The sequence below is a fragment of the Erinaceus europaeus genome, chromosome 8 (assembly GCF_950295315.1).
Source record: "Erinaceus europaeus chromosome 8, mEriEur2.1, whole genome shotgun sequence".
NCBI lineage: Eukaryota > Metazoa > Chordata > Mammalia > Eulipotyphla > Erinaceidae > Erinaceus > Erinaceus europaeus.
In genome coordinates this window covers 101034543-101049499 of record NC_080169.1, presented here as the reverse complement: position 1 = coordinate 101049499, position 14957 = coordinate 101034543, and the positions used below count along the sequence as shown (strand labels likewise).

Sequence of the window (14957 nt, the reverse complement as noted above, 5' to 3'; positions counted from 1 at the left end):
AGAGCACATACGTCTAGCTCATACTCCTTCCCACCAAGAAAAACACAGTCAATTATCACGGCTACACGTTTTGTTCTGAGCGTGAACTCAGTATTGCTGCCAACTAAAGAGAAGCTTCTGATCTTCTTCAGTGTTCGTGCGTGTAATATGTCAGTGCCTATCCTATTATTTCTGGTCAAAATAATTTACTTAAATTAAGTGCAGATACTGCTTATCTATCCTCTCTGAAAAGCAGTGGAATGCTCCCTGTTAAGTCTGCTGGAGAATTCTGCAAAAGTGGGAAGTGGCTTGGCAGGATCTATACATCACAGACTTTTTTTTTTTTCCAGTTTTCCTTAATCATCATACAGGGACAGGATGGTTTTTCCAAAAGTACTGGCAACCAACCCCAGATCACTTAAACACAGGGAGATTTTCCTAAAGATATGGAGAAGTGGTTAAATTCCACTTGGGGATTTAAATTTTCACTTGTGATCCACTGCAGTGGAGTTGAAGTTTCTGCTGGATTACAATTTATTCATTTCCTGTGCTCAGCCATCCTAAGGCATTACTATTCAGCTGTTAAATATCCATTTCATAATACCCTAAAGGTAACCACGTTTTAATTGCAGGGGAAAATGTATCAGTTGGTATGCACGAGGTGCACATGCTTCAGTGGTCTGATGTGGATTGATTTCCTGCGCTCATGAATTAACCTTCTGATTTATAGTGTGTCATTTTTGAATGACTTAAGAAATACCAGGTGAGGTCACACCCAGCCTGGTGCCCTGACTCTCTTAAATCCGAGGAACGTTTGGACAAGTATTGGTACGTCCTGACTTCAAAATCAGATTTTTTTGGGGGGGGGGAATTCTCAGAATCACCCCAAAGCCTTTACTTAGCTTGCTGCGTGAAAGTACATGCTTCTAGCACCTGTTTATATTTTCTCATCTGAGCTCTCCTTTGTGAGTTTCTAAGTTTTCTAGCACATTATGGCTCGGCCTTCAGTGTTCCAGGCAAGGAAAAAAAAAAAAAAGGCAATTTTTCTCCAGTCTGTTCTAAGGCTGAAATCTGACTCTGGGGTCTTTACCCACTCTCCTCTCAATCTCTTCTAGTTCACTGTGTTTTGAATTGTTTTGTTTTTTTTAACAGATCACAACCCAGCCAGAGGGGCAACCTAGGGCTAGGAAATGTTGAAAGGGTCCATTTCCTGCCTGTAAGCCAAGAGCATGCAAATGGCTTGGGCTGAGAGAATCAGCTAGAAAGAACCACAGAATAGACTGTGTCAGTGAGGTGAGGCTGAGCCCAACTAGACAAAATAATCAAGGAATGGCAGGTAAAATGACCTTATTCGCTGTCCACACTGCAGTGGCTTGTGTCACCCACTCTCGAGCATGGATCCCAGCGTCCAGCCAGATGGCAGGCTTGTTTCCCCCGGTGCTGAACTAGAAAACAAGCAGCGGACACATGAATGGCTCCGACCACAGCCATCACCTCAGCCCTCGCCTCTGCCTCTCCCCCTCCCCCTCCCCCAACCTCCTCCGCGTCTTTCTCTACTTGATGTGATTTCAGAGAGAGGGAGGAGGTGTCCACAAGAATGCTAGAGATGAACTTTTCTCATTGAACCTGAATTTTTCTTTCCTGGTTCCTTTCTTTAATATATGCTTGAATTCAAGCTAATAGGAGAAGCAGGGAGTTTTTCCTTCTATGTTAGTAAAAAAAAAAAAAAAATTTAATTCATGCCATGAAAATACATTTATCACAAGCTGCAAATGAGAAGTCAGGGAATAGAATGATGCGATTTTTCTTTTCTTAAAAGGATGAATTCATGTGTGTACATGTATATACACATACACAAACAAAGGAGGAAAAAGGGAGAGGAAAGGAAGAGGAAAAAATAGAAAGATTTAGGCCCTGATACATGATGGTAGAGGACCTGGCCTGGAGGTGATTGTATTTTGGAGAAACAGAAATTTTACACATGTAGCAATAGTTGTATTTACTGTAAACCATTAATCCCCCAATTAAAAAAATAGAAAAAAATTTTTAAATGTTAACTGTCATTATCCTCTAGTTGTGAAATTATAATTGCAACAATACTTTTCTCCCCTCCCATTTTTTTTTTTTGCGGGGAAGGTCATTTTTTGTAGCTTTATGCAATGCTTGTGTTATTTTTTGTAATAAATATTCTTACGATAACCTTTTAGAGTCCTTGACTAAAAAAAAAAAAGGGGGGGAGGGATACTGAGTTCCGGAGGTGCTTTCCAGAGTTTAAATTTTATGATCTAAGTGGCTCTGTTTTATTGGAACAGTGGTTTTGCCAATTGGATCAGTAAATGGGGAGGAAAAGATTATTTGTGCACCATCAACTTCTATCTCGGCGCAGCCCTCTAAACACAGCAGATAAGGTAAATGAGAAATGCAAATCCTAAATGCTAAAAATGACACTTCACAGGTTTCGGGAGTCTTCGGTGTAGATGTTTCATGCGTCTTTCTATGAAAAGTTCAAATGAAGAAAGAGAGAGAGAGAAAAAAGAATGAGAAAAGAAAAAATAAAAGCAAGGAACTCTCAAAATCATTACCACAGGCTTCAAATACAGAAACCCACCCAGAAAGGAACTGCAGCAAATTTCCAGTGAGGAGGAGGGGGAGCTTGGGCTTCTCCACCCAGTCGTAGGAGGCAGCGAAGAGATTGAAAAAAAGAACTAGTAACAGCACCTGACTCCCACCCACCTACACACACACACACACACACACACACACACAAAATGCCACAAAGTAGGGGACTCACTCTCCCTAGGCCCACATGAGAAAATCCCATCTGTCCCGGTGAGTGGACTGGGTCTCTGCCACATTTCCAAATCTAGCAGGGAGTTGACATTCTCTGTCCCCCACCCACCCCACCCCACCCCCAAACACACACCCTTCACTACCCACCCCCCTTAACAAACTCTTTCTAGGAAATCTGAGGAAACAATTTTCACTGTTTTTCAGGGCCAAGTGCAAAAAGGCTTAAAGTTACTGGTGCCCACAATTGTGTGAGGGTTACAGGTTGGAGTGAAACCCTGAGCTATTCTCTTTAAAAAGTAATAAAAATCAAATCAAGCCTTAGCTTCTGGGCATTTGCCTCTGTGGTTTAACTGTCATGGTGCATACTTCGGGAACTTTGTTTTTCGTTTCTTTCTTTTTCTTAATGTGGTGCAAGCAAAACAAAAAAGAAACCTGTCAAAATTGTTTGTTTGTGGCCCCTCCCTTCGATCTCCTCCTCGTTTAAAACAACAGGAAAAACAAGGCACAGGACTCCTATCTTGATTGCAGAAAACTCCCAGGATCCTAACATACACCTACACACTCACCCAGCTTACCCTGGGACCTGGATCACCTCCCCCACTTCACCCCTACCCGAATCCCCTCTACACACACACAGACTGTTAACCTCTCCCCCCATTCTGAGGCCCTCACCACCACACCTGAGCACCCCCTCCTTGCAGGACCCTTCCCCAACTCCCCACTCCTTGAGGATCCACACCGCCTTCCCTCCCTGGGCTCCAGTTGGCTCGAATCTCTGTGGGTGAGTGCAGTAATTCACTCCTGCAGACCTGCATCAACTTGCACTGGAAGGAGGAAATGGGGGGGGGGCCTCAAAACCAGCAAGGACTGTTGGGGGGGGTGGGGAGAATCCAGTGTTCTAGAAGCCTCAGGAGGAGGAGGACCTGTGTACCTTGAGCACGTTCATGGGCCGCTTTTCAAATGAACGGCCAATGGTTAATTTGCTCAGGAGACCAGGGTGCTTGGCCACGAGGTTGTCCATTTCTTGAGAGATCTGCAAAAACAATATATATATATATATTTAGGTGTACAGAGGATACATTTGCAATTGAATGAGCAGTCCACAGGCCCTGGGGACCTCTGACCTCCAGTCCCATTCTCTCTGGAGGGAATGGGACAGGGAGAGGGGGTGACTAAGGGAAGGGGGAGCTTGTGATACTGAACTAAGAAGCAGAGTCACTGGGCTTCTGCAGGGGCTGCAAGTGGAAGAAGCCATTTTGTGCGGGAGTTAGAGGGGTGGACACAATAGCACTTCATGCCTAGCCTGAGGTGGAACTCCCACAACTAGGACATTTCTCCAAAAATGACGTGGGCTTCCCACCCCCCAAAAGTGAGGCTTTAAAATAGAAATGGCAAAAGGCAGGAGGTTTCCTTGCCTGCATTTTGCTCCCCAACTACCTGCCCCGCCCCAATTCTGTGTGAGGGCTGTCTGAAACTGTGTACTCCCCCCCCCCCCCCCCCCCCCCCCCCCGCGCGCGCTTTAGCTGTGTCTATTGCTGGGATGCTGTGGTCAAACCTCCCCCCCACAAAAGAAGAAAACAGACAGCAATTTGTCAGGGCCCAGCCAAGAGGAGGGAGCCTGTTTTGTTTTCTTCACCCCACTGCTAGGGGTGCACAGTGCCTAGGGTCATATTTATTTCAATTTTTTTTTTAATCTTTTCTTTAAAGAATGATAGTAAGAGATATACAAACGGGAGGCCAGGCGGTAGCGCAGTGGGTTAAGCGCACATGGTGCAAAGCGCAAGGACCAGCATAAGGAACCAGGTTCAAGCCTCCGCCCCACCCCCCACTAGCAGGTGGTTGCTTCACAAGCGGTGAAGCAGAACTGCAGGTGTCTGTCTTTCCCCCTCTCTGTCTTCCCCTCCTCTCTCCATTTCTCTCTGTCCTATCCAACAACAGCAGCAGCAATGACAACAATAATAGCTAAAACAATAAGGACAACAAAATGGGAAAAATGGCCTCCAGGAGCAGTGGATTCATAGTGCAGGCACCGAGCCCCAGCAATAACCCTGGAGGGAAAGGAAGGAAGGAAGGAAGGAAGGAAGGAAGGAAGGAAGGAAGGAAGGGAGGGGGGAAAAGACAGAAATAAAGAGGAAAGGAAAGGAAGAAATGAAAGACATAAACGTTGTCTCCTATTCATGTGTAGTATTTCTGGCAATGGTACACTTGAAAAGTAGCAAGTCGGTGCAGGCCAAATGTTGCCCACAGATGAGTTAGGTGCAGGCCTTTGCCACCAAATCAACCAAGTAAGGGGGGGGATCCTTATGCCGGTTCTTGCGCTTTGCACCATGTACGCTTAACCCACTGCGCTACTGCCTGACTCCCTAATTACAATTTCCTAACAATAATTGTTTTCATTTCCCCTCCTCAGTTACATGGGCTCCTACCAGATAACTACTCTGGGGGAAGAGGGTCTTTCCCACTGCCCCACTCTCTCTTCTAACTCTCTAACCCCCATCTCTCACTCCCTCCTCAAGCCCTCACTCTCAACCAAATAGTGTAGGTAGACCCTTGAAGACCAAAAGAAAAATTCTGTCAGAGACAAATGTAGCACTTCCTAAGCACCCAGGAGGAAAGAGGATTTTGTTGTTGTTGTTATTGTTGTTGTTGTTGGATCAGCTTTGGTTTATGGTAGTGCCAGGGATTGAAACTCAGTCCTTCAAGACTCAGGCATGAAAGTCTGTTGTGGAGATCCTTGTAATACTATCTCCCTGACTCAAGACAGACAACATTCTCCTTGCCAATGAAACTCAGGAAAGGCTGCAGAGACTTTGCTAGGAGACTGGGAGAGTCTCACCGTTTACTGAAAGTCTGAGTGTCAAGGAGTCTCCAGTTCCTACCATCAGTGGCTGCCATAGAGCATAGCTCTCCCCTGGTTTTCTGAGCAGCACAGTTCAGAATTGAACAACTGGGGAGCCCCGGGAGGTAGCTCAGTGGGTAAAGCACTGTTCTCTGATGTCTGAGGCACCATATGTGATGGAGCAGTGTTTTGGTGTCTCTCATAAAAGAAATAAATAAAGCTTAAATTAAAAAAAAATAAAATCAACCAGGGGGACCCTTTAGAGGAGAGCATAAAAGGCTGTTCATTTAGGTCACTCCTGGGCACTCCCAAATAATGGGATGGCTGCTGGAATTGACAGTACTCATGGCAGTGACACTGATACTGGCTGTGAAGTCCTAGGGAGCCTTGGAGAAGTTAGCAAGTGTGACTGAGTATCAACGGTAGACCTTGTCATGGGGTGGGGAGGTGAGTGCCCCATTTCCCTGGTGTTCATTTTGAAACACCTACCTCATCCAAGGTATGGTAAGCCTCAAAATTGAAGTTACCACTCCGTTCTCTTCTCTGGTTAAGTAGCATTTCATCATTCTCATTGTCCAACAAAACCTAAGATAAACAGTCATATCTATGATTAGTGTCTGGTGATGCATTTGAATCTACAGTTGTGAAGGAAATGGTGGCACTCAAGTTCTAGTCACAAGTTTTCTTCCTGCCATTGGCTTTGGGGTGACACCTGGGAAAGGGATGGGGCATGAACTGGCCTTCCAGCCAGCCAAACTGCCCATATGGGACAACTGGCTGTCCTATGGGCATCTCATGATTCATGATTCCTTTCAGAGAACCCAGGTTACCTCCAGTTAAAAAACAAATACAAGGGGCCAGGCAGTGGTGCTCCTGGTTAAACATACATGTTACAATATGCAAGACCCCAGGTTCAAGCCCCTGGTCCCCATCTGCAGGGGGGAAGCTTCACGAGTGGTGAAGCAGGGCTGCAGGTGTCTCTCTATTTCCTCCTTCCTTCTCAATTTCTGTCTCTACCCAATAATAAAGAAATTAAGTGGTCCAGAAGGTAGCTTAGTGTATAAAGCATTAGACTGTCAAGCATGAGGTCCTGAGTTCAATCCCCAGCAGTACATGTACCAGAGTAATGTCTTGTTCTTTCTCACTCTCCTCCTATCTTTCTCATCAATAAATAAATAACTTTTAAAAAAGATATATATATCACCAGGTCGATCACACACTTTACCATGTATGAGGACCTGGGTTTGAAGCCCCACATAGGCATACCATGCACAAAGGTATGGTATGCTATGCTGTGCTATGGTATCTTGTCTCCTCTCCCTCTCCCTCTCCCTCTCTCTTTCTCAGTTCCTCTCCCTCTCTGTCTCTATCTGTGGTTGAAAGAAAGAAAAAAGTGTGACCCGGCAATGTTGGAAGCAAAAAGTTTCAACAGTGTGACTGTGGACTGTGAGCTCAGACTGACAGTGAGTGGTTACACATATGAACAGATATGGGCCCTAGATCAGATCGATGGGATTTACAGTTAAAGGTATTTATATACTTTCTTCATATTTGGGAGCTACTCTTTGCCCTAATCCAGCTTTCTAGGCCTATTCTAAACTCTGACACCATCTTCCCAGACAAGACTTTTAGTCCACCTGCATGTTAGCTATCAGACTCAGGCAAAAATTATTAAAATCATGGGCCCCTTGGAACATACCTAAAATAGACTTCCTAGCTTTTTCCCACACAAAGACCCCTAGTTTCATCTGCTCTATTCTTAGCTTCGGGTTCCTGTTTATTAAACAAGTTGTCCTGCTTTATGTATTGCCACCCTTCAGCCACCAAGTTGCAGGCGCTACTATGACGCCATTCTGATTTCCTTGGGCAAACGACCTCACCAGTGTGTCCTGGAAACCCACCTCTCCAGATCCCTAGTCCACTAGGGAAAGATGGAAACAGGTTGGGGGTATAGATCAACCTGCACTTGTCCACGTCCAGCGGAGAAGCAGTGACAGAAGCCATAATGCCCACCTTCTGCACCCCATAAAAATCTTTTGGTCCATACTTGCCAAAGGGATAAAGAATAGGGAAGCTTCCAATGGAGGAGATATGATATAGAACTCTGGTGGTGGGAACTGTATGGGATTGTGTCCCTGTTATCTTACAATCTTTTTAATCATTATTAAATCACTAATATTTTTTTTTAAGTCTCAGCAGTTAAAAAAAAATAGTAATGTCACTCCCACCTAACTTTGACAAACACCCTTCAGTTTGTACATGATATATTTCCTGCTACGGGAAATGTACTCTTCCACCCTTTCCCTAAGGTTTGTTTGTTTGCTTTGCATTTGTTGTTGTTGTTGTTACCATGTTCTGCTGTGCCAAACGCAAAAAGGCAGAGAGAGAGAGAGAGAGTGCCTCCATAACCACTCTGCTAAGGGTGGGGTAGGGGGATGACCCAGAATGTAAGATGGCCCTGATGATACCCACCGTTTCCCTCCATGGCAGCGTGCTCCCAAGAATTAAAGAGGATGGGGCAAGTAGACTAGCTAGCCTCTAGGAGGAGATTCTGTGGGATAATTACCTGCACGTCTTCAATCATGATGGAGTAATCAATTCCCTGGGACTCCAAGAAAGCTTTGACAGCCTGGACGCTGACAAAGGGAACTCGGACATGGGCTGTCTCCCCTGGGGTGGTGGGTGGTTTCCAGAAATCAAGCTAAAAGGGATAAAAAGCCAAAGCAATGAGTGGGCCACTCCAGGGAAATGGACAACTCAGCACCAATAGATCTCAAGAAATCAATTCATATCTATTTTATCTCATGCCCGCAAGATTAGAATCATGGAAATAACATGATGTTGCAAGGCAGGTTTTGAAATATCTAAGCATCAGCATATGCATTATATTGTTGTGCTCACCATCATAGTTAAATATTAAAATTGGCAGAAGGAAATTATTTTAAATGATGGCATTTTTTTTAACAGTTGACATTCAAGTGATCCAATTCACTCTACATCTGACTATTAATACTATAAATCAGTTTAGGAAAGAAGTGATGTATTACATCATTCAACTAGTTTTCAAAGTAACTTTCATGTTTGAGAAACTTTTTTTTCAATTTTTTTATATTTATTTTCCCTTTTGTTGCCCTTTTTATTGTTGTAGTTATTATTGTTGTTACTGATGTTATGTTGTCGTTGTTAGGACAGAGAGAAATGGAGAGAGAGGAGGGGAAGATAGAGGGGGAGAGAAAGTTAGACATCTGCAGACCTGCTTCACCGCCTGTGAAGGGACTCCCCTGCAGGTGGGGACGGGGGGGGGGGGGGGGGGGGGGGGCGGGGGCGGCTCAAACAGGGATCCTTAAGCCGGTCCTTGTGCTTGGCGCCACTTGTGCTTAACCTGCTGCGCTACCACCCGACTCCCGAGAAGCTCTCTTTTTCATTCTTCCAACAGGCCATTGAAATTGGAGATGGATGCATTTATCACCCTGATACAAAATTGGGAAGTGGGATCTATGTCACGTGGTTGGAACTAACCCCCAGTTTCCCCAGTTCTGTGAATAAGAACTCCCCATCATGTCAGAGATGACAAGATACAATCCAATATATGAAGCTGCCATCATCAAGTCTAACTGAAGTCAGTGCTCTCTATCGGTTAGATACTTGAACGCAGCCCCTTTGGAAGACTGTATGGAGAGTCCTCAGACAAATAAAAAAGGAATTACCTTACGATCCAGCGATACCACTCTTAGGCATTTATCCACTAATTCAAAGGGGCATATGCACGCCTATGTTCATAGATGCATTATTCACAATAGCCAAAGAGTGGAGGTAGCCTAAATGTACATGGGAAGTTGACTGGGTAAAGAAATTATGGAATATTTGCTCCATGGAAAACTACTTTGTGATCTAAAAAGATGACATTGTGTCCTTTAGGACAAAGTGGATGGAACTGGAAGTGATTAAACTTTAGCAAAATAAGTTGAGATGAAAGACAACTACTGGATGGTTTCACTCATGTGGAATCTAGAGATTTGATTTACATGAACTCAGGAAAAAGAAAGAAAGAAAGAAAGAAAGAAAGAAAGAAAGAAAGAAAGAAAGAAAGAAAGAAAGAAAGGAGAAAGAAATGAAAGAAAGGGAGAAAGAAAGGAATAAAGAGAGAAAGAAAGAAAAAGAAAGAAAGAGAGAGAGAGAGAGGAAGGAAGGAAGGAAGGAAGGAAGGAAGAGAAGAAAGAGAAAGGAAGGAAGGAAAAGAAAACAGAAGTAAGCAAATTGTTTCTAAAACTTGTGAGAACTATGGTGGTTATCGGTTGGGAAGTGAGAGGGTAGAGACACAAAACTTTGGTGGTGGGTGTGGTTTGAAACTATAATCTTACAATCTTATAACTCATTATTAATCACAAATAAAAACTTGAGGGAAAAAAGTAGATACCTGCAGATGTTCTTCTGCCTCCAGTTCCTTCAGATTTACAATTTGCTCTTCATTGCTTGGTGTGACCTCAAGAACTTGGTCTCTAGAGAATATTAACCACATGTGTGACCTTAAAAGCAAAATCTGGACACTGTTTCCTGTTTACTGTCAGCTCCTGTTAAGTCTCCAGGTGGGAGAGGTTAATGCAGTGGTCAATAATCACTTTGACAATGGAGAACCTAATAAATAGTGTATGGAGCCACATCAGCAGAAACAGGAGTTGATAGAATGGTTTTCCTTCCCCTGAGGGGATATTATCTAAATGATAATTATGTGGCATACAGGCTCCTAAGCAGGAAACTTGCCATTAAAGTTACCTTCCCTTTAGCTAATGATTATTTATCAAACAACACCTGCTGCTCATAAAGAATCGGCTTTTAAAACTTGCTTGTTCCTGTTTGTCACACAAATAAGTCTTTTTTTCTTTTCTTTAAGTAGAATAATTAGTTTAGCATTTTTAAATGCTTTTAAGAGGAATTGAATTCACACCTGGGTAGACCCAAAGTTGAAGCAGTGTTAGTGGTGGCTTGCTGAAAAATTATTGAGAGTTCTGTATCCAAGTGGCTCAAATTCAGTATAGACTAGGGACTGTGGGGACCTGGAAAATCATGGTGTATGTCTACTTAAAGACTAAACACTATCAGAACAGCTTGGCAGAAAAGGGAATTTGCAACACACATAAATACATAACATAAGGAAGAGGCTAGGGAGACAGTATAATGGTTATGCAAAAGACTTTTTCATGCCTAAGGCTCTGAGGTGCCAGGTTCAAACCCCAGCAGCACCGTAAGCCAAAGCTGAGCACTGTTCTGGTATCTCTTTTCTCTCTCTCTCTCTCTCTCCCTCTCTCTCTCTCCCTATCTATCTCTCTCTCTCTCCCTCTCATTCTCTCTCACTGCAAAAAATAAATAAACACATGAATAAAAATAAATAAATAAATAGCATGAGAAAATAGTGGAGTATTAGAGGTAGATTCGTGCAGCTCATCTTGGAGACAGATGGTCCTCTTCTATTCCTTTTGCAAAGAATCTGACTTATAGAGTCATCATGCTACCCACATATACAGTTTGGTAAGGAATTGGTACAAAGAGGCGCATACAACCCAGGTCTTTTGAAGGGAACCCAGGTCTTTTGAAGCTCAGTCACTGCCATGCAATTCCCAGTGAGCTCTGCTGGAGGAAGGCTTTAGTGATAGAATATGACCTCTCAGGGCCAGGTAGTGGCAAACCCAGTTATGCACACACCTTACTGTGTACAAAGACTCAGGCTCATGGCCTAAATTCACCTGTCAAAAGACTCAGAGTAGCTAAATGGATTAAAGAATAAGATTCACCCATTATATGTCTTCAGGAAACACAAACCCAAAGGAAAGACAAATGGAAACTGAAGGCTGGAGCAAGATGTTCCAAGCCAATAACTCACAAAAAGGGGCAGGGACAGCTATTCTGTTCTCTGATAAACTAGACTTTCAGGTAAAGAAAGTCATCAGAGACAGAAAAGGACACTACATAATGGTTAAAGGATCAGTCCAACAAAAAGATATAACTATCATAAATATATATGGCCCAAACTTAAAAAACAAATGCAAAGACGCAGATTCAAGCCCTCCAGCTTCACAAGCAGTAAAGCAGCACTGTGTATGTCTCTCTTTTTGTCTATTTATCTCCCCCTGTTCACACTCCAGTTTCTCTCCATCCTACCAATAAAAATGAAGTGGGGAAAAAAAGGTGGGGGGCGTGGCCTGAAGATTCATCATGCAGGCACTGAGCCCCAATGATAACCCTCGTGATAGTAATATACAAGTTAATTAATAAATTAGTTAATTAATTATCAACATCTCCAGGGCTCTTCTGTCTCCAACTATCTACCTACCATGGCTGACCATAAAGTTTTGCATTACATCTTCATTCATCTTGGCTAATGCATGGATCCCCAGAAACACACTTTAAAATGGGAAAGCATTAAGAAAAGTAATATGCTAGGCTAATACTCCTTTGGGGTTAACAGTCTTTGAGTTCCCCAATGGGGGGGGGAAAATCAGATGCAGCAACCTAAATTCCCTTCTATTGACTTACAATGCACACTAATTTAACCAAGAGTACCTAGAAGACTGAGGGTTTGTTTAGCCCTCAGATCCCAAAATGTATTTGATCACAGTAAAAAATGACTTTGGGAAGGGCAGTATCCCTTCCGGTATCTACCCGGTAGAGCATATGTACTGTGTACACAAGGATCCAGGTTCAAGCTCATGGTCCCCACCTGAATGGGGGGAAGTTTCACAAGCGGTAAGTAGTATTGTAGGTGTCTCTCTTTGTATCTCCCTCTCTATCTTCCCCTTCTTTCTAAATTTCCCTGTGTCTATCATCAGTAGGGGGGTGGCTACCAGGAGCTATGAATTTACTGTGCAGGCATCAAGTCTCAGTGATAATCATAGTGGCAATAAAATAAAATAATTTGACAAAATCAATGTTTGGAGCCAATTTCTTTTACTGCTTCATTGGCCTCTCTAGAACACTCTTCAAAAATGCTTCTAAACCGGGTTGCGGTGCAGCAGGTTAAGTGCACATGGCACATAGTGCAGGAACCAGTGGAAAGATCCCAGTTCGAGCCCCTGGCTCCCCACCTGCAGGGGGGGGTCACTTCACAAGCGATGAAGCAGGTCTGCAGGTGTCTCTCTTTCTCTCCTCATCTCTGTCTTCCCCTCCTCTCTCTATTTCTCTCTGTCCTATCCAACAACAACAACAACAGTAATAACAATAATAATAACAACAAGGGCAACAAAAATGGGGAATATGGCCTCTAGAAGCAGTGGATTTGTAGTACAAGCACTGAGCCCCAGCGATAACCCTGGAGGCAAAAAAAAAAAAATGCTACTGAAAGAACTTTATAGCATTTTTTTTTAGATAGGGACAGAAAGAAATTGAGAGTGGGGGTATAGATAGAAAGGGAGAGACACCTGCAGCATTGCTTCACTGCTCATGAAGCTTCTCCCCAGCAGGTAGGGATTTGGGGCTTGAACCCAGGTCTTTATGCATGTGTGTTCTACCAGGCATGCCACATCCTGGCCCCTTCTTCATAGAATCTTAGAACCAAATTTCTTTTTTAAAAAATATTTATTTATTTATTTATTCCCTTTGTTGCCTTTGTTGTTTTTATTGTTGTAGTTATTATTGTTGTTATTGCTGTCATTGTTGTTGGATAGGATAGAGAGAAATGGAGAGAGGAGGGGAAGACAGAGGGGGAAGAGAAAGACAGACACCTGCAGACCTGCTTCACCGCCTGTGAAGCGACTCCCCTGCAGGTGGGGAGCCAGGGGCTTGAATGGGGATCCTCACACCAGTCCTTGTGCTTTGAGCCACATGCACTTAACCCACTGAGCTACCGCCCGACTCCCGGAACCAAATTTCTGTGGAGCAAGGATGAATGTGACCAAGTCATGAGACTATGGACCTGGCTGGGACTCTGTAGCACTGGCCTTCCCACATTTTGAGCTGCTGCTGTCTGAGCCCCAGATGGAGAGGCCAAGGAGCAACATAGAGAACGGAACCCCAGGGAGGCAGAAAAAAATGAAGAAGAAGAGTACCCCATCATCTGCTGAGAAGATACTGAGACAAATGGCCAAACAGCTTTCTTTTCAGGGTTTGTTTTCTGAATATTTTTATTTGTTTTGAATAGAGACAGAGAGAAATTGAGAGTAGAGGGCAGAGAGAGAGAGAGAGCTTTATCACTCATTCAGCACTTGTGAAGCTTCCCCCCTGCAGGTGGAGGCCAGGGCCTTGAAGCCAAGTCCTTTCCTCAGTCACTATAATGTGTGTGCTCTACAGGGCACACCACCACCTGGCCCCCAGGGCTCTTTCGTTTTCTTCTCTTTCCTTTGTTCTCTTTTCTTCTACCAGGCCTCTGCACCTGCGTGACTCCACCACTTCCAGCAGACTCCTTTTTTTTTTTTCTTTTCCTGTTCATTTCTGATAAACATAGACAGAAAAACCACACCACGACATCACTCCTCCATTCATGAAGCTTCACCTGGCTCCATGTATGGTGTTCCCATGTGGCGTTAGGACCTCAAACCCAGGTCATCAAGCACGATAAAATGTGCATGGTAAGCTGCCTTCCAATCCCAGACAGCTTTGTTTTCATATGTCTCTACCATCCCTACAAATTGATCTTCAGACAGGAAGATGAAAAGGACAGGAAGGAAGTATGTGCGTGGGGCTGGATGGTGGTGCATCTGGTTGACTGCATATGTTACAGTGTGCAAGGACCTGGGTTGAAACTCCCCCCCAGTCCCCACTTGCAGTGTGGAAGCTCTACAGGTGGTGAAGCAGAGCTGCAAGTGTCTCTCTCCCTCTCTATCTCCCCCTCACTCTTGATTTCCGGCTGTCTTTATCCAATAAATAAAGATTAAAAAATTAAGTATGTGTTCAGTTTTTACCTGTTAAATGTCTTTAATATCCCTTTTTAAAAGATATTCTGGGAGTTGGGTGATAGCGCAGTAGCTTAAGTGCAGGTGGCGCAAAGCTTAAGCTAAGGATCCCAGTTTGAGCCCCTGGCTCCCCACCTGCAGGGGAGTCACTTCACAAGCGATGAAGCAAGTCTGCAGGTGTCTGTCTTTCTCTCCCCCACGCTGTCTTCCCCTCCTCTCTCTATTTCTCTCTATCCTATCCAACAATGACGACATCAATAATAACTACAACAATAAAACAACAAGGACAACTAAAGGAAATAAATAAATAAATAAAAATATATTCTACCTTTTAAAAAATATTTTACTGATTGCATAGAAACAGACAGAGAAATCAATTGAGAAGGGGGAAATAGGGAGAGAGAGAGAGAGACAGACAGAGAGACACTTGCAGCACTGCTTCACCACTTATAAAGCTTCCCCCTGCA

The 14957-nt window shown here is 43.7% G+C and overlaps 1 protein-coding gene across 1 annotated transcript in view; it reads right to left on the bottom strand.

Annotated features, from left to right (window-relative positions):
- CPA2 (carboxypeptidase A2) overlaps window positions 1-14957 on the bottom strand; it is a 31023-nt gene that overhangs the window by 15723 nt on the left and 343 nt on the right. The window contains exons 2-6 of the mRNA XM_007524201.2: window positions 10026-10107; window positions 8175-8309; window positions 6098-6193; window positions 3701-3802; window positions 1326-1424 (exon numbers count right to left, since the gene is read on the bottom strand). Coding sequence (XP_007524263.1) covers window positions 1326-1424; window positions 3701-3802; window positions 6098-6193; window positions 8175-8309; window positions 10026-10107 — 514 coding nt within the window. The remainder of the gene's footprint in view (window positions 1-1325; window positions 1425-3700; window positions 3803-6097; window positions 6194-8174; window positions 8310-10025; window positions 10108-14957) is intronic.